Source organism: Lathyrus oleraceus, chromosome 1 (assembly GCF_024323335.1).
Source record: "Lathyrus oleraceus cultivar Zhongwan6 chromosome 1, CAAS_Psat_ZW6_1.0, whole genome shotgun sequence".
Classification (NCBI taxonomy): Eukaryota; Viridiplantae; Streptophyta; class Magnoliopsida; order Fabales; family Fabaceae; genus Lathyrus; species Lathyrus oleraceus.
In genome coordinates, this window is record NC_066579.1 from 368,977,704 (window position 1) to 368,997,991 (window position 20,288).

At 35.1% G+C, this 20,288-nt stretch overlaps 2 protein-coding genes across 9 annotated transcripts; both read left to right on the plus strand.

Moving 5' to 3' along the window:
• Positions 1-230: 230 nt before the first annotated feature.
• On the plus strand, positions 231-5,016 carry LOC127137168 (pentatricopeptide repeat-containing protein At5g57250, mitochondrial). 6 transcript variants are annotated; one of them, XM_051063679.1, is made up of 5 exons: positions 557-762; positions 936-3,639; positions 3,784-3,922; positions 4,008-4,404; positions 4,761-5,016. In XM_051063679.1, the coding sequence occupies exon 2, from the start codon at positions 958-960 to the stop codon at positions 3,544-3,546; it is 2,589 nt and encodes an 862-aa protein (XP_050919636.1). In that variant the 5' UTR covers positions 557-762; positions 936-957; the 3' UTR covers positions 3,547-3,639; positions 3,784-3,922; positions 4,008-4,404; positions 4,761-5,016. The 6 variants fall into 6 exon arrangements, with proteins under 6 accessions (XP_050919611.1, XP_050919615.1, XP_050919619.1 ...); XM_051063672.1 differs by having other exon boundaries at positions 620-762; positions 912-3,639; XM_051063654.1 differs by having other exon boundaries at positions 231-3,639.
• A 9,492-nt stretch (positions 5,017-14,508) lies between these two features.
• LOC127137201 (glycosyltransferase BC10) lies at positions 14,509-19,957 on the plus strand. Of its 3 annotated transcripts, XM_051063688.1 has the most exons (11): positions 14,509-14,981; positions 15,074-15,269; positions 17,623-18,102; positions 18,181-18,380; positions 18,469-18,540; positions 18,629-18,719; positions 18,787-18,867; positions 18,973-19,032; positions 19,118-19,240; positions 19,330-19,368; positions 19,451-19,957. In XM_051063688.1, exons 3-11 carry the CDS (start codon positions 17,716-17,718, stop codon positions 19,577-19,579), a joined length of 1,182 nt encoding a protein of 393 aa, XP_050919645.1. In that variant the 5' UTR covers positions 14,509-14,981; positions 15,074-15,269; positions 17,623-17,715; the 3' UTR covers positions 19,580-19,957. The 3 variants fall into 3 exon arrangements, with proteins under 3 accessions (XP_050919645.1, XP_050919642.1, XP_050919650.1); XM_051063685.1 differs by lacking the exons at positions 14,509-14,981; positions 15,074-15,269 and adding an exon at positions 16,863-17,014; XM_051063693.1 differs by lacking the exons at positions 14,509-14,981; positions 15,074-15,269 and adding an exon at positions 17,007-17,102.
• The last annotated feature ends 331 nt before the right edge of the window (positions 19,958-20,288 follow it).

Consider the following 20,288-nt stretch of genomic DNA (forward strand, 5'->3'; position numbering starts at 1 on the left):
GCAAGATATGAAAGAAAAACGTTCGGAAATGCATCTTCGGATCACCCACAAATATTTGAATAAATAATGTTTACGAAAATATATTTTTAGACGTACTTTTTACACATACGGGAACATATGTAAAAAGAAGTGTATTTGAAAATGCATCTCAATTCGTTAAAAGATAATCTGGACTTTTTATGGCGGTGTGTTGCACGAGATAAGGGTGGAACCTACTCTAGATGGGTGGATTTAAGTAGGCCCAATGTGAGGGAAAGAGGGGGGTGAGAGAGAGAAAAGAAGGGGTGTATTTCTTCCCCGTTCTCATTTCCACTCTCCACTTCTCCTCCGCAACATCTAATTTCAGAACAACAACGTTGTAATGCGAAACACCGAAAATTCAAACTCTTCTTGTTCCTTTCTATGTTGTTCCCCTCAACAAAACCCTTCTCATCTTCCCTCCAATCCTCACTCAAACGTGGATTTACTCCCACTCCAAATTCAATCAACACCTTCTTCCATTTCCTCCTCAATCTCCGCAAATTCAACATAATCATCAACCTCTTCCATCAATTCACCACCAACAAATTCCCAATCACTCCAAAAACCCACACTTTCTTCACATGGGCCCTTCTCAATACCCACAGCTTAGAACAAGCCGAACGATTCATGAAGAAAAATCCACACACCCCATCTCGCGCGTGGGACGCGCTCATCCGTGGTCTCTGCTCCACGCGCCCAGAAGAGCCAGAAAGGGTTCTCTCGGTTCTGAAACATTGTTTGGTAAGCCGTTGCGTTTTTGTATCTTCCTCCGTTTTTTGTTGCGTAATTCAAAAACTTTGCTATGAGGGTCATGTGGGTAAGGCTATTGAGGTTCTTGAGTTGATGGCTGAGCATAGAAATGAATACCCTTTTGATGATTTTGTTTGTAGTTCGGTGATTTCGGCTTTTTGTAGGATCGGAAAACCGGAACTTTCAATGTGGTTTTTTGATAATGTCGTGAGGTCGAGAAGCGCGTGGCGGCCAAATTTGGTGACTTGTACTGCTGTTGTGAATGCTCTTTGTAAGTTGGGGAGGTTTGATGAAGTTTGTGATTTGGTTGGGAAAATGGAGGAAGATGGGTTGGGTTTGGATGTTGTTTTGTATAGTGTTTGGGTTTGTGGGTATGTTGAAGAAAAGGTTTTGGTTGAGGTTTTTAGGAAGATGAGAGAGATGGTGGAAAAGGGTATAGATCATGATTTTGTTAGTTATACTATACTCATTGATGGGTTTTCTAAGTTAGGTGATGTTGAAAAGTCTTTTACTTTTTTGGCTAAGATGATTAAAGAAGGTATTAGACCTAATAAGGTTACTTATACTGCAATTCTGTCTGCATATTGTAAGAAGGGTAAAGTAGAGGAAGCATTTGGTGTTTTCAATAGGATGAAAGATATGGGAGTTGAGTTGGATGAATTTGTGTTTGTGGTTTTGATTGATGGATTTGGAAGGGTAGGAGATTCTGATCGGGTGTTTCAACTTTTTGATGAAATGGAGAAGAGGGGGATTAGGCCTAGTGTTGTTACGTATAATGCTGTTGTGAATGGTTTGTCGAAGTTTGGGAGGACACAAGAGGCGGATGAGTTCTCGAAAAACGTGGCTGCAGATGTAATTACGTACAGCACGTTGTTGCATGGGTATACCGAAGAAGAGAATGTGTTGGGGATTTTGCAAACAAAGAAGCGGTTGGAAGAAGCTGGTATCTCCATGGATGTTGTAATGTGTAATGTATTGATTAGAGCATTGTTTATGATGGGGGCTTTTGAAGATGTTTATGCACTTTACAAAGGAATGCCGGAAATGGATTTGGTACCGGATTCTGTTACTTATTGCACGATGGTTGATGGGTATTGCAAGGTTGGTAGAATTGATGAGGCACTTGAGGTATTTGACGACTTCAGAAAGACATTGATATCTTCATATGAATGCTACAATAGTATCATCAATGGCCTTTGCAAGAAGGGTATGGTAGAAATGGCCATTGAAGCATTGCTTGAACTCAATCACAAATGTCTCATGTTGGATACAGGTACATATAGGTTGTTAATGAAGACGATTTTCAAAGAAAACGATTCAAAAACGGTTTTAGATTTAGTTTGCAGAATGGAAGGTTTAGGGCCAGATATATATGATGCAGTATGTAATGATTCCATATATTTATTATGTAAAAGAGGATTGCTCAGTGATGCGACTCAATTGTGCATTGCGATGAAAAAGAAAGGGTTACCTGTCACATGCAAGTCTTATTATTCACTTTTGAGAAGGCTTCTTTGTGTTGTTGGGAATAATGAGCAAGTTCCTCCCCTTTTGAATAGCTTTCTGAAAGAGTGCGGTCTAGTCGAACCAAAGGTTCAAAAGTTACTCGCACGATACCTTTGTCTGAAAGATGTCGATAGTGCCCTTCAATTTCTTAGAAAAACAGTGCACAATTCTTCAGAAATCACCTTTCCTGTATCCATTCTCAAGATTCTCATAAAGGAGGGTAGAGCTTTAGATGCATATAAGCTTCTTACCGGGGTTCAAGATAATTTACCAGTCATGTATATTGATTATGCCATCGTGATCCATGGCTTATGCAAGGGAGGATATCTCAATAAAGCGTTGGATCTTTGTGCCTTTATTGAAAAGGAAGGGATGAATTTGAACATAGTCGTATATAATTCAATAATAAACGGATTGTGCCATGAGGGATGTCTTATTGAAGCGTTTCGACTATTTGATTCTTTAGAGAAACTTAATTTGATGACCTCAGAAATAACTTATGCTACATTAATTTATGCTCTATGTAGAGAGGGATACTTGCAAGACGCAGAGCATGTTTTCACTAAAATGGTCAGGAACGGGTTTCAACCAAAAACACAAGTTTACAATTCATTGCTCGATGCTATATCTAAGTTTGGACAATTAGAAAAGGCATTTGAGCTTCTTAATGATATGGAGAAAAAATATGTCGAGTTTGACAATTTCACAGTTAGCTCTGTAATAAATTGCTATTGCCAAAAGGGCGACATGGAAGGAGGTCTTGAATTCTATTATAAGTTCAAGGGAAAAGATATATTACCCGATTTTTTAGGGTTCTTGTATTTGATAAGAGGTCTATGTACCAAGGGAAGGATGGAAGAAGCAAGGAGTGTATTGAGAGAAATGCTCCAATTCAAGAATGTTACCGAGATGATTAATATTGTCAACAGTGAGGTTGATACCGAGTCAATAAGCGACTTTCTCGCCACTTTGTGTGAGCAAGGAAGCATTCTAGAAGCTGTAGCAGTACTCAATGAAATTGCAAGCGTGTTTTTTCCCGTGCAAAAGTCGTCTGCTTATAATCAAGGAACCGATAAATCACAGAAGAATTATGAATCAAAATATTTTGGTTTTAAATCTTCGACCTCTCTACGTTCGTCTTGCAAAAGTGGTTTAGATTTTGATTTCTATTATTCTAGAATTGCTGCACTATGTACCAAAGGGGAGCTGCAGGATGCTAATCAATTAGCAAAGGAAATGCTTTCTGACATGGAAGAGTCTATGAACTGAACATTTGGAATGAAAATTTTGAAGGATTTCATTTAACATTGAAATGTCTCTCTTGTACTGCCAGCAAAGAAAGCACGCACGTGAAATCGGCAGGTATAGATTTGTAAACGTAGATATTTTTTTTTTGAAGCATAATTTCCCACCTAGAAGTGGAGACATTATTGTAATTACAATGTTAGCACATTTTTAGTTATGTTTTTGTACAATAGCATTAACTATTGTTTGCATTTGTTTCAGTTTTGAAGCATTAATATTTCGAGGAGAATTGCAATACCGGTGAATGGAGATATCCCAGGTTGAATAGACATTTGCAATTACTGTGGTTTTGGGCATTTTCGGAAACGCTTCAACAATCTCATAGTTTCGCCGTTTATTGGTAACTAGCTTTTTCCATTTTATTTTGTATTTATTTATTTCTGAGCAAATTTACCTGATTTATGTTTTGTCCCTTCTACTTACAGCGAAAGAATCGACACGTTATTAGGGAGCACATTGTGTACATTTAAGCATTTTATGGATGCAAAGTTTTTTCTTTTGGAGTTTATGTTTCTGCCATTGCTGTAGGGAAGGTTCTATGATGCTCTTCTGTATGTTGTTTCCTCTCTCCACGGTTGGTGATCTGATCTCGGACCTTTCATAATCTCTTATCTCATCCCCGGCTTCATCTTGACACGGTGATTGACGTTCAAAATAGAGGCAGCAACATTTAAGAGTAATTGAGGAAACACACAAGGAAAGCTTAACGATGGCTTGTCTATGGCAGAGTTGAAGCACGAAAGAGCCGGCTGCTTGTAGAGCCGCAAGTGTGTCAAAGGTGCGGCAGTTTTTGTTCTAACATCATTGGGGTGAAGTTAATCTGTAAGTGGTTTGAGTCAAAACTTTTTCTTTTTTGATTTTTTTTTTTCATCTTTGCATTGGAATTGCATGGCCAACCTATTTAACAACTTATTCTTTGTACCAAATGCAAGAGGTTTAACTATAACACATTGCTAGATTACTATAACACTAACTATAAGTAGTTTGTAACTTTCCTTTGCTTAGTAGAACTTTTAAAGCTTTATCAAGAAAATCATTTGATTGTTGAATTGCTCAAGTAAGCTGAAAATTAGAATCCAACTTGACAGAATTTTAAACAGATAAATAAACTGTAGCATTTAATGAAAGATGAACATGGATTTTGATGGAGCAAATTTGTGTATTTATGCTTTTTGCAGATGATGAAGTCCTACTTGGAATGAGAGATTGAAGATGAGTTTTTAGAAATGCACAACTTTAGCCTAGATATGAACAATATTTGCTATGTTGTGTGTTAGATCTAATAAACTAGATTTTAGTTTGATGGGTTGATTTCATCAAGAGTTAAAATGATGGTGAAACATGACACATTTGTAAGTATTATCTTAACATGTGTGATGTCTAATGAGTTTCTTAATCAACGTGCAAAACGTTCCAAGTAGTTGTAGATCAATACACTCAATTGCAAGGCTAGTTGGTAGTCGATGATCGGTAACTTATAGTTTATAATTATATAAGGGATACTAACAGACACATTTTCCGTACAACTTAGAATCAGACTTACAACCCTGACTCAATGTATAATCTCTAATGTCTCCGTAACATACAACTCAATATATATATATTGGAATCAGAAAGAGAAGTTTGAACGCATGTGATGATGGATCGTGGCCTCTGAAACGGTGAAGTGGAGGTACCTGCAAGGTTAACACTTCAACACTCAAGTTAGTTATGAAAGGGAATAGCGAACTGAAAAATGGTATTCAAAACTCTTTACCTCAATTTGGCGTCTGCTTTATATATAGAAGGAGGATGACAATGAATCAACTATTTGCTCGCCGTTCTTTGAGAATTACCATTAGATGTGCTTTTACAGCTGAGATAGCTCTCTTAGGATTGTAGAAATTACTATATTCCCTCATTGGGAAGATTCTTAATGGAAAACATGACCTAACGTAGGCTCGAACCTTGCGGTAGTAATGTGCCTAGTGTTATTGGATCTTTGGCCGATGTGGAGTAGTGAATCCCAAGCCCTAGGGCGGCATTGAGTAGTGGATCTCGAGTCTTTGGTCGGCACTGAGTGACGGATCCCGGATCTTTGACCGTCATAGAACAATAACATTGATAATATTCTTAAGGGTTGTTGTTGGAAGATAGGGAATTGTAATATTCTTAAGGGTTGTTGTTGGAAGATAGGGAATTGTAAGACAATTAATATATGGGGAAACCTTTGGCTACTTTATGATGACTGGTTTAAAGTCCTAACTTTGAGGCCTTTGGACCCCAAAGCACTTTGGGTTAGGGACCTAGTTGACTAGGGTAGGAATGAGTGAAATATTTCCCTTATTTATAAAATGTTCATCTCTTGCGATAGCCAACGAATAACACAAATTCCTATTGGTCAACATGATAAAGAGGACAATATCATTTGGGTGCCAAACAAAGACGAAAAATACTCTATGCAATATGGGTACCATTTCTTCCAAAGCCTGGAAATAAAGGATAATCCATGCCCATCTAATTATAACAAGGCATAGAAATTTGGGAGCATTAAAATGCAACCAAAGATCAAAGCTCTATGTTGGTGCATTCTGCATTAAGATTGAGCTAAGTAAAAAAAGGAGTCAATTGCCCGATTTTCTGCCCAAGTTATCTAACAAAATGTGAGACATGGATCACACTTTCATGAGTTGCGAATAGGCTAGGAAAATATGGTTTCGCTCAAACCTAAGTATAAAATTTTGTAATTACAAGGAGAGAACCCTTAAGGGTTGAATTTGGGATACTGTTAGAACAAAATACAAACATACCATTAGGAAAGTCCAGATCATCCTCTATGGGATATGGTGGGCCAAAATTAAAGAAGTTCATGATGGGATCACAACCCCTATTTTTGAGACTATCAAGTTTGTAGGCCATAATTTCTGACAATAGGAAAAAACTAGTAATAGTACTAACAATCAACAACAAAATTATGGTACAAAATAACTTTTTCAAAACCAAAATGATGAAAAAAAAGCAACACATGGATCAAGGAGAAAACATACAACCACAACAAGGCCAACAAACAGAGCCAAATTGAAATGGTGTAGGTTAATAATACTTTTAATTCTCACTAAGATTACACTACCATGCCAAGTATATCTAACAATGGTGTTTTAAAGAAAGATGTTAGAAATAAAAGCTTGAATTCCAACTAGCATCAAAGAGGGTTTGGGAAAAACTATTTGAAACATACCGGGCACTAAGCCTTATAATAATACATAGGATCCTTGAAACATCTACAAGACCACAAATAAAGATTTTAGGCATGCTTCTAAAACTTTAACTGAAAGTCAAATTAACAACAAAGGGAAAAGGAAAATAACCTGGTATGAAATAGACCAGGAGGAATTCAAAATTGAGAAGAAGTGCAAACAACTGGTGCAATAGGAAAAAACAATGAATGTCACGAAGAGGATCTAAAAATCAGGCTCTAGAGTGACAGAGAAAAAAAATAAAAAACAAATCCTACCTGGTACATGGGTGAATGTTATGGTACAAAGAATCCTTCCATTAGCAGAGAGGAAAGGTATAGTGAGTAGAATATTAACTACAAAAAGAGGATTACTTAACAAAGTAAGAATATTATGAGATACAACAAAGAAAAAAACCTAATACACGATGCAAACAAATGGGAAGTTACCTGTAATCATTATGACAATCTAAAAGAGAATAATCAAGCCAATAAAGATATTGATCTGAATCATCAACCTTGTAATGAAATTCATGACAAAAGTAATAAGAAGGGATTCCATAATTCTTTCCATATCAGAAACTTTAAATATAAGGAGAAAGAAAAGCAAGTCAGGAACATACATTATCATCAAGATAAGCTGAGACTCATAGCTCATGAGATCAATACTAGAAAAACTATTTTTATGACAACTATTTCACCTCACATATCGTAAACAAAGAGGTACATAACCTGTACCCGCCATGTTTTTTTCTTAAAAAAAACTATACTTCGTCGGTTTTTCAGAAAATAAAGGGGTAAACTAATTCAGTATACACGCTTTGAATCCCAACATCATCAGATTATATTTTTATGTCATTAAAAGTGACGCCTTATTAAATATTTTATTTTTAATATAAAAGTAAGCCAGCTCTCACCTCGGTTTTTCCCAACCGAGGTGAAATTGTTTCCCTAATATATAAAGCTTTAACTTGTAGTTTTCAGTTTCACTTGTCTAAATCCTAACGAAGAGCCATGAACAAGAGACCCATAAACAAAGAGTACCATAAACACATAATCTTCGTTACGAAGATGATACATGTTTAGGGCTCTGTTTCTTCTTTAGAGATCAAAAATAGTTTCTTTCAATTCTTCTTCAGAGTTATGGCACGTCAAACATCACTACTCATTTTGTTATTGTTGTTGAAACCTAGAGGTTTATAGATGACGTCGTTGTAGTTTTGTTGAGAGATTATTTTTTTGAGTTATTTTTTAATGTAAGTTATTGTTTTTGAGTTATTGTTTAGATTTTCTACTATATGCTGTAGTTTTGTTGTTGTTATTGAGTTTGAGTATTGATCTTGGTATTGATATTGATATTATGTTTTTTGTGTAGATCACATCTTGTTCCGTCGAGTTGAGATTATTATATCTAATGTCGATTGTTTGTTTCACTAACATCTCTTTGAACATATAACCTATTAAATTGATTTTGGAAATAATCACATGAACAATTATTTTATATTTGAAACATATCTTACACTGATTAATGTTTTTTTAGTATTCAGCAACTCATAATTTATCTCGTGTTTTTTTTATTGTTATAATTTATCCAATATTTCTAGTTTTCATTCAACTTTCTTCCATATTTTATTTTTATTTTTTAAAGCATCATATTTTATGATTTCAAGAAAGAATTTGTAGAAAAGGAAGTGTTGAATAAATAACTTGAAAGATTGAAGAGATTTTAACAGTTAAAGAGCCTAAGGTGAATGATGAGATATAAGATGCTATAAAATCATTGATTACTGTAAGTTGTTTTTCATATATAACAAAAACTCTTCATATAACTATTCTCCTAGCCAATTTTGAGAAGTTATATATTCAGATATGGTGAAATAAGCAATCCACGTTAATATAATACACTCAATTTTATTTAACCTGTCGGTTAAATGCTAAAACCTAAGGGAAAAGTTGTGCATTTATTTTTCTTTCACTTTTTATTTGTAAATTAAAAAGGAAACAACATTTCCCGATGGGTTTTATTAGAAACTAAGGGTTGTACATTCATAAGGTAACCCATATATGTCATACATTCATAAAGTAATAACACTCAAAATATTATCAACACATCAACCAATAAGAAAACCTCTACACCAATAAGAACGCAAACACTACCACTCTATATATTGAACGTTATCTTGTGAAATCCTCTACATTCAATAAGAATTCGAACACCATCTCAACCCGCCATTAAAGAAGAAATGCGTATGCAACCTTTGTATCTTGGATAAATTGCAAGTGCAGAAAAAAATTGGATCCAGGTTGGTGTTCTTACATGATTTTTTTTTCTTTTAACTAGAATGGAATTTTATGTTATGTATCTAACTTTTTTATGTTATTTCAGAAATTTGATCCGTGCAAACCCATTGAACTTAAAAAAGCAATGGATATGCAACATAATTTGGATTTGTTCTTCTCCAAGAATAACAGTGATAATAATGAGTCAAATTTGTCAAAAAATTATATTTTAATTTACGTGTAAACAATATAATTTAGTATCATGTATAAACAATGTAAGTTGTTTTTTTTAATAAAAAAATATAACTTTTCCCCTCAGTTTTTGGACAGAAAATGAGAGGTACGTGACGCTAGTTTTGAAAATATAAAAATGATGTTGTTGGGGATCGAACCAATGCCCTTTTAAACTATTCCCATCGGTTTATGAATAAACAAGGGGTAAAGTGGTAAGTTTTCATGACGCAATTTGTTACCTCGCCTATGTAACCGAGGTTAAAACCCACCCTTGTTCGAGGTTAAATGTTTTTTTTTGTAGTAATGGATCGAACATAATCAAATCCCAAAAGAGTTTATTCCGCTTACGCTAAAGTGTTAGCAAAAAACAATATTCAATGTGATAAGGGAAAATATCAAAGCTATAAAAAATGTATTTATCATAGGCAATATGAGATTTATCAGAGTAGAAATAACAAGGAGGTTGCGTCTCACATTTCCATAGATCCAAAAATAAACAATCAGAGTGGCAACATTAACAACATAGATAATAATAAAACTAAAGATAAAGTAACCATTAGAACTGATGCAAAACTGGATATTGGAAGGCAATGGAATTTGGGAGTGAGCTTCACCATGAATGAAGATTTGATAGTGGAAGCAACATGGTCTCCAAAGGGATACAAAAACCCAACTTCTGCAGAAGCTAAAGAGATGTTGAATGAGCTTCAAATGGAGAAGGAGATGAAAATAAACAAGATTATAATGATAACTAATTGTAAATAGTTGATTGATGATATTCAAACCCTAAGAATGTACAATGGGAAGGAGAGTCTGGCAAACATAACACATTTGGGAGATTTGATGAAGGAAATCACAAAAACCCTAACCCAGTTCAGTAATCTTCAGATCCATAATGTGCAAATAACACAAAATTAAAAAACCCACTTAATGGCCCAAATGGTTATAATAAATGGAAACGACAAATGGATATTCAATAAGTCCACCATCATAAATTGTAACTCTCAAAACAATCTTGCTAAAAACCAATTATCTTGTTCGTCAAGTGTTGAAGAAACCCGAACTAACACGAAAAATGATATCTTGGTCAGTAGAACTCTCAAAATGTGATATATAGTACATTCCAAAAGGAGCACATAGTCTCAATCCCTAGCCGACTTCGTGGTCGAACTTATCTCACCCATCGAGAAGGATCCCCCATCGGGATGGGTGTTATCCATGGATGGTGCCTCTAACATAAAAAGGAATGATGCATGAGTAGTGCTCGAAGGACCGAGTGATATAGTTATCGAACATGCATTGAAGTTCGAGTTCACCACCACCAACAATCAAGCCGAATACGAGGCTCCCATTGCTGATATGATCCTTACTTGGACGCCAACCAGGTTTCGAGACAATATTAGGCCAATGAGCCCATGCTGATAAAGTATCTGTAGAAGGTACGAAGTCTATCCACACGTTTCGTCTCCTTTGAAGTAGAACACGTCCCACGGGAACAAAACTTCTGGGAAGATCTCTTGCCCAAAATAGTTACTTTGAAGATCACATGGTTAAATAGAACAGTCATACATAAGACCCTTGCCTCTCCCAACATAGAACAAAACTTCTGGATGTCGCTTATACTGCGCTACCTAAAGTCGGGCGAACTCCTGTCGGATGAGGGAGAAGCGATAAAGATCAAAATAAAAGTTTCCAAGTACACCCAACGCTCAGGAAAACTTTACAGAATAGGGGAAGGCTACTCCCATGCCAAGGTACTTGGACAAGATCAATATTGCCTTAGTGCTCGCAAAAGTCCACAAGGGAGCATGCAACAGCCACATCGACGAGAAAGCCCTCACCTGCAAGTTATTAAGAGTAAGTTATTGCTGACCCACGTTAATGAAAGGCAACATCTCCTTTGTCAAGAAATGCGTTTAATGCCAAAGACATGTTGATCTTCACCATGCCTTTTAGAGTTTCTCCAATCGATGACCTCGCCCTTGCCATTTTATTAGTGGGGGCGTGGATTTTATTGGGCTGTTACCTTTGGCACTAGGTAAATTAAAAATCCTAATAATGGGAGTAGAATACTTCACCGAATGGATAAAGGCGGAGGCAGTGACCAAAATCATGGAAGAAAGAGTCAAGAGTTTCTGTTGGCAGAGGATTATGTACCGATACAAACTCCCAGGTGCAATTGTCTTAGACAATGAGACCCAATTCTCCAACGCCATAGTGCACCCTTAAGCCAACAAACAAGCTGAATCAGTGAACAAGGTAATCCTCGAAGAATTCAAGAAGAAACTGGACGATGCCAATGGTTTGTGGGTGGAAATACTCCATGAGATGTTATGGTTGTACCACACCACGCCACAATCCATTACCAAGGAAACCCCATTTTCCATGGTTTATAGGGCAGAGGTAATGTTGCTCGTCGAGATTGAAACACCGTAATTGGGGCAGACTCATTTAAGAGAAGAAGAAATGAGATAGGTCCAAAATGTGGGGCAGACCTGATCGACGAAATGCGAGAAACCTCCCATATCTGAGAGTTTGTTTCCAAACACAGGGCTGCAAGAAGGTACAACTCCAAGGTAAAGACGAGGGAGATGCAAGAGGGTGACCTAGTGCTAAAGTAGGTAATCATACATGCACAACAGGGGGAAGCTACAACCTAATTGTGAAGGATTGTATCACACATACCATAAACTCCCTCACTCCCTCACGGAGCGTACAAGTTGCAGGAGCTTGAACGACCACTTCTATCCAAAACATTGAACGCACTTCATCTCGATATAATTATAGTTAGAATTACTTTTTAACTTTCCAATAAACATTACGCATGTGTAATTTTGAATAATCATTCAAGTGTTTTTCTTGCACTAGGGGCACGACCTATATCAAGCCCCAGAGACTTGGTGTTATGTATTGCTAAAAGGCTCGATGGAAGTCCCGCCTAAAAGGTTAAGCGCACGCCTCAGGGACTCATTGTCTTGCTAGCCAGGCTACGCGATACCACGTCTAAGGAACATATAATCCTTAAAAATAATTAAACTCTCATTTGATGGACTTAGTACATCCCCGAGCGGGATTACCTCCAAATAATCACGCCTAAGGGGCACAACCTATATCAAGCTACAGAGACTTGGTGTCAAGTCTTGCTAGAGGGATCGTGGAAGTCCCTCCTAAAAGGTTAAACACCTGCCTAGAGGAATCAACATCTCGCTAGTCGGGCTATGCGATACTGCGTATGAGGAAATTAGAATCCTCAAAATGATTAAAAATAATTAAACTATCGTTTGAGGGACTTAGTGCCCCCTCAAGAGGGATTACCTCTAAATAATCATGCCTAAGGGGAACAACCTATATCAAGCTCCAGAGACTTAGTGTCAAGTATTGTTAGAGGGATCGATGGAAGTCCCACCTGAAAGGTTAAGCGCCCGTCTAAGGAACTTAGAATCCTCAAAATGATTAAAAATAATTAAACTCTTATCAGAGGGACTTGGTACCTCCTTGGGAGGGATTACCTCCAAATAATCACGCACAGTGGGCGCAACCTAAATCAAGCCCCAAAGACTTGGTTTCAAGTCTTGCTAGAGGGCTGGATGGAAGTCCCACCGGAAAGGTTAAACATCTCCTGAGGGACTTAATGTCTCACTAGTCATTCTACACGATATAATAACTTGCAATAAATACCAACCATCCCATAACTTGCAATTCACACTAGATTTCACAATCTGAAATATCTCTTTTGTCTCCCATATTCACTTCATCTATATTTTTCTTTTCTATTTTCGAGTGGCTTGCTTGCGCCATCTGCAAATAGTTTATCCAAATATTACGAGTGGTTTTCCCACAATCATCGAGTGGTTCAACATCATCAGGAGGTGTATTTCTGGAACGGTCACATACCATGCAAGTAGTTATTGTATAATTGAACTGAGTTATTTTATCCTGGAGGCAGCGCAGTAGTTCGATTGCTTTAATTTTTTTTGGATAGTGCCACGAAACGTCTTAAAGAGAACGAACTGTTCTGCGACTCATCCTGATAACTTCTTATGTGACTGATTTTATAATTCGTGAAACAACAAACCACTCTAACGGAAGTAGTGACCATAATTTTGGAGAACTTCCTCAATCTTTCCCCGCGGGTTGTATCGAGTCAGAGGATGAAGATATCAACAAATTTGAAAATGCATATAACATATATGGAAAATCTAAAAGCTGGAAAAGCATATCAAACCAAACATCCAAATGCCGAAACTCATGTTAATACACAATCAAACGCTGGTTGCACTGGTGAAAAAACCCTTTGAAGGCTACCCCAACCTAAACAAAATTAGCAGGTAATGTTGGGAATCAAAACGAGATGACTCCCATCGCACCACCACCATCCAAAATCTACACATTGAAAGAAACTTTTGAATTATAGAGAGGATGAGGGAGAAAACACTATGTTCTATTTGAGAGAAGGCATAACGTTTATTTTTAGAGAGAGAAAGCCAATAGAGAAGAAGATTCCTTTTTACATTGTACGTTTTAACTTTTTTTTTTAATTTAAATTTTTAAAAAATATAAAATAAAACAAAATCATGTCATCTAATAGATATGAGAGAAGGTATACACAACAATAACTCAACAACAGACAACAAAAAATAAAATTATAGAACAAAAAGCGACACCTTTATCAGACCAACACCATACAACCTCCAAGTTTCACTACCATCACACCAAATCACAACTCAAGAAATGACAACATCTCAAATTTGAAAAGAAACGGAGGAGAAAAGGAAGAGAAGAAGATTTTTTTTTCCAAATTCAGTAATCACTTTCAAAACCTTCTCTGCGACGCGAAACCGTACCAGTGCCAGAAATAGAGATCCACCCCCCCACCGTGCATTTTTTGACCACCCTCAACACTTCTCAGTTGCATCTTAGTCTTCTACGCCGCTCTAAGTACAATACTCACATTTTTATGTTTTTTGATAACCAGAAAATTTATAAATAGAGAGAAAAAAAGAAACAAGAGAGGGGGCAAAACAGAACCCTCAGACATAATAAAACTTAAAACAAGGTCTTCCAAGCCTATTGTGAACCAGATCGGCAAGTACAGACAAATGAGCCTCATTCCACCAAATAAAACCTTGAATGGATAGGCCTAATGAATGTAGTTTGTCTGCATAATGGTTCTCTTCTCTAAAAATATGGGACAAAATGAAATTCATGCTATGGATTTTATGGATACAGTTCAACCATCTGTTCTTAAGTTGCCAAGCCACTATATTGTGATTGTTGAAAGCTAAAGAGACAAGCTTAAAATCAGAGTCTATCCAAAGATGTATCCAATTGTCTTTAAAATCAATTTGATGGCTTTCATAACTCCATAAAACTCAGCATGCAGAGCAAAGGAAGAACCTAGGTTTTCAATAAAGCAACCTATAAAGTTGGAGGAGTGATTATGAAAATACCGCCGATAGCGACCATACCAGAAAGCACAAAGAGCAGTTCCGTCCATATTGCATTTTGTCCAAGAATGAGGTGGGGGATTCCAAATGACTTCAATAATTTTGGGGGCTTTGTGAGGATGTGAGAGTACCCGAAAAGCTTTCAAAATACCAAACTCTAAAATATTGTTTGATGTAGTCGCCTTTATGAGATTTTCGGATAAACTAGTGCTGGATACAATCAGGTTCAAAGCATTTTTCCACTGAATCAGATTGTTGTTGAATTTTTTCTGATTTCTATAGTGCCAAATAACATTAAATGTATTTATAATTGCAGGAAGGATGGTAATTTGACATTCCTTTGACCAAGCTGAATGACAAGCATCCCAAATGCCCAGAAAGTTGAGATGGAGATTTCATTGAAGAGGGTTGACTAACCAGTTCCAGATTTGTTGTGCAAAGCCGCAATGAAGAAAGAGATGTTCAGTAGACTCTGCAGAACAATCACATAAGTTGCATTTAGAGGGGTGCAGGTACATTCCTCTACTAGATAAAACCTCACCCATTGGAACTTTGTTTTGGATCAATATCTAAACGAAATTAGATTTTGATGGAGGGATGCTATTGTTCCAAATTATTTTAGCTCAACTCTGATTTTGTCCTATAGCAGAAACAAATAAGCATCTTTAAGACTTAGATTACCTAATAAAGAAAAGAGTGAAGCACCCTTAGTTCATCATCTTTAGGTTCAGTAGGGATAGTAATTATGCTTTCAACTGTATTTAATCTTCAATATTATATATTTGTTAAAATTAATTATTAAATTTATAAATAATGAATTTAAAAAAACTTTTAATATTTTAAAATCATTTTTATAAAAGCAACTTTTTAAAATATAATTTTTTATTTTAAAAAACTAAAACAAACGGAAAATATATTAAATTAAAGGATAAAATTTGAAATAACTTTATTGATTTACCTTTGTAGTCTGTATATCCTTCCTTTTATTTGAAATATACAATTTAAAACTCATTTTGTGGATATACATTGAATAAATTTCAATGAAATGGTTTTGAAAGATTTACACATAACTAATATTTTATTAAATAATGTACCAAAAAAGTAAATTTATTTAATAATAGTCTTAATTTTCAAGCCACTTTCTTCGATTTCCGAAGGGTAACGTTTTGAAAAGTACAGTAATTTGCATGAGAATAAACAAATAAAACCTCTTAGACCAAGCTTTGAATGGTTTGTTTAATTAACCAATAATGGATGGTTCAACAATAAAAATAATCAACTAATCAACTTATATGTAATTTCAATTTTAAATCTATTGAGCCCTCTCCCATATTATTACTTTTTTTACATCAATAAATATCTAAATATATTATTTTTTGAACCTGGAGTAGCTAGCAAGACCTATAATATTTATGTTTTTATATTTTATTTTCAAAATCGACAATTTCAAAGATCAAATTCAACGTCTTTTGATGAGAGAGTGCCATCTTGTTAATTCCCAAAAACCAAATTGATTAATGCATTATAAATTATAATATTATTTTATAATTAGTAATTCATGAATGATAATAAATATTTATAATTTAATTTAATATTATTTATTACAGTCTTTTAAAATTCAAAGTATATTATTTACTGAATTATTCGTTACTAAATATATATTTTGGTAAACAATACTAAAAATATATATATATAGATATTATTTTTTTCTTTTTTCTTTAAAAATATTACATGGTTTGGCCATTTAATTAATTAAATCCTTCATATATATATATATATATATATATATATATATATATATATATATATATATATATATATATATATATATATATATATATATATATATATATATATATATATATATATATATATATATATATATATATATATATATATATATATATATATATATATATATATAATATATATATATATATATATATATATATATATATATATATATATATATATATATATATATATATATATATATATATATATATATATATATATATATATATTAGTATTATTTTATTATTAAAATAAAAATAAAAATAAAAATGGGAGTAAAGTAAACATTGGTTTTTTTGTACAAACAAAAACAAAAAGTGACTGTTCCTTCGTCTTGGTCCGTCAACTCACCTTTTTCTGTTTTCTTCTTTTTTTTAAGAGAGAAACAAAAACCAAACCAAAAAAACCAACGTTTCGTTTTCGTTTTCTTCAAGAAATCTAATCACAAAAACACCAAACAAATGTATGTTGATTTTTTATTCTGTTTATTCATATTTTACTATACAATGTTGATAAATGCTTTCTACATTTTCATCTTCTCATTTTTTTTTGTAAGTACATATTAATTTCTTAATGTTATTGTAGTATTAGTATCGTTTTCATGTGGTTTGTTGTTTATTCTTGTTGTTAATTAACCAATTCTTAGTTCTTGTTTGAATTTAAGTAACTTTACTTATCACTTCCTCTTCACTCGTTCATGCATTTTTTGCTAGGATTATCAATTTTAATTTAATTAGTGGTTAATTGGATAGTTTGCTTTTTTTTTGCGATTTTGGCTGGTACAGTCGTTGCGACTTTGATTCCAGTCGTTGCGGTGTGAATTGACCATACTTTGTTGTTTCTCATAAAAACCGTGAATAACAGAACCGGTATCGGCACCTTTTGATACCGTTTTGTCGCGGCCGATAAGGGACCGTCTTTTAACACCTTGATAAATTATGATATGTTTTGTTAGATATTTGATTTATGATTGAAAATTGCGGCTATGAATAATTCATGTTTTTACTGTACCTAGTGGAATTAATTAGTACTTTTTGGTAATGTGTTCATCTTTTGTGTTTTGATTTTCAGATTTTTATGCTTTTGAATCCATTGAAGATTTCTAGTTCTTATGGTGTGAGTTTGGTTTATGCTGAAGATGATTGAAAAGAAAATTTGTTGGAGATGAATACAGCGAAAATTTGGCGTCAAAGCATGGGCGATATGCAGATCTTTTCTGGATCACGATACCGTCCACCGACGAAGAAGCCAATGTTGATTGTTGTTCTGGTTTCATTTGTAATCATGTTTGTTGTAACTTGTGCTTATCTTTATCGGCCGCGAAATCGTACAGTTTGTAACATGTTCTCTACTAGAAAGTGCAAAGACATTGCTGATTGGCTTCCTCCTGTTCCTGTAAGGGACTACACTGATGATGAGATTGCAGCACAGGTTGTTTTTAGAGATATTTTGAACACACCAGTAGTCATGCCAACGAATCCGAAAATCGCTTTCATGTTTTTGACGCCGGGTTCTCTACCGTTTGAAAAACTGTGGGATAACTTCTTCCAAGTAAGGTTTTGCATATGTGATTTCATCGGTTTGGTTTTCTTAGCTTCGGAATGATTAAGGCTTCTCTTTTTCTTGCAGGGTCATGAAGGGAAGTTCTCTATTTATGTTCACGCGTCTCAGACTAAACCAGTTCACGCGAGCCGTTACTTTGTTAATCGGGATATACATAGTGGCAAGGTGGTATGGGGAAAAATATCGATGGTTGATGCAGAGCGACGACTGCTGGCAAATGCGCTACAAGATCCTCATAACCAGCACTTTGTTTTACTTTCTGATAGGTGATTTGCTGGTATTTTTCGCACGGTTAGTTTATTTATTTACTTGTTTATTTTAGTTTCTAATCTTCTTGCATTGGTTTTGTTGTAGCTGCGTGCCGCTGTATAATTTTGATTACATTTTCGATTATCTGATGTATACAAATATCAGCTTTGTAGACTGGTATGCCATGTTTCTTCCCGATAGAGTTGGTTGATCTTTTTCTTTCATGGTGTTCTTGATTAATACGCGACTTGCTTTTCGATTTTAGCTTTCGTGATCCTGGTCCGGTTGGAAATGGCAGATATTCAGAACGCATGTTACCCGAAGTCGAGATTAAGGACTTTAGAAAGGGTGCTCAGGTACATTTTCGTATGAAGGGTCTGTTTGAATTGATTTATTTGTGTACTAAAATCGCGAGTTTTGCAGTGGTTCTCAATGAAACGGCAACATGCTATTATGGTTATGGCGGATCACCTGTATTACTCGATATTTCAGGCTCACTGTGAGGTGCAGTTTTTATATACTGTTGTCATTAAAATGCTAATGTCAGAATAAGTTCAAAAAATTTATTCCAATACTCGATTATTAATTGGAATATTCTTGATTTTGCAGCCCGGTGTAGATGGGAAGAATTGCATTGCAGATGAGCATTACTTACCGACCTTCTTCTCGGTGAGAATTTCTTTCATAAATCGTAATAGATGTCTGTTTATACAGTTTTAAACTGTCAACTAATTGGCTAATGTTTCGGTTATAGATTGTCGACCCCGGCGGAATCGCAAACTGGTCAATAACTCATGTTGATTGGTCTGAACAAAAATGGCATCCGAAATCATATGTGACTCAGGATATTACTTTCGATCTTTTGAATACTATTACGGTACAATTCTACAACTGTAACTATAACTTTGTTATATTATTTTTGAGTTAGGCGAATGGATATTCATGTTAACTTCATTGTGTTTGCAGTCCATTGACGAAAGCGTACACGTGACCAGTGACGAGAAGGTACGCTGACAGCTCTCATGTTCCTCTGATTTATCGAGAATACATTAAGCGATTTAACGATTTTCGTGTTTTTTTTCTACAGAAAGAAGTACTAAGATGGCCTTGCTTATGGAACGGAATTCAGAAGCCGTGTTACCTATTTGCTAGGAAATTCACTCCTGAAACAGAAGACAGTTTGTTGAAGCTTCTCTCCAATTATTCATCCTCTTGAGCCAGCGATTTTTTCTATCGATTCTTTGGTGGGATCAGACGTTGCTTTCGGCCATCGTCTTGGTTTCTCATATGGTACATGAGTTGTAAATTGTAGCAAAATTGAGGTGACTGATCACATGCTAGCTGTTGATATTGTGTCAAGTTGAAGTACTCGAAACGCGGTTAGAAAGGTTTATATAGAAGTTAATGATTTTACTTTGGACTCATAGGTGATTCATAGGATGAATCATTTCCACCCTCTCCCATTTTGGTTTATTAAAGTTTTGCAATTGCATAACATGGTTTTAGGGAGAGGGTGGATGGTACTCATTTTCTAAGTAGTCTTCTGTAAAACTTACATAGTGATTGAATGAAAATATACAAATGTTGTTGGCAACTTGTTTGGGATTTGAAATATGGCGAAGGCTACCGCGGATCATCGACACCTTTAAAGGTCCATAGCGAGCCTACGCCAAATAAGTTCTGAAGTTAGACCTGCGAGACTCCTGTATTTAGCTTCAGTGTTTGATTTCGAGTAAACAAAAACAAACTCCTGTATTTAGCTTCAGTGTTTGATTTCGAGTAAACAAATTGTTTTTTGATGACCAAGAAACCAAATTGTTTTCTAAGTAAACACAATAATGTGTCCAACTTCAATGATGGCTATATGTTTTTTGTTTCTTGTTTAGAGGTATAGATGCATTAACTAGAAGGGTGAGACCAACTTC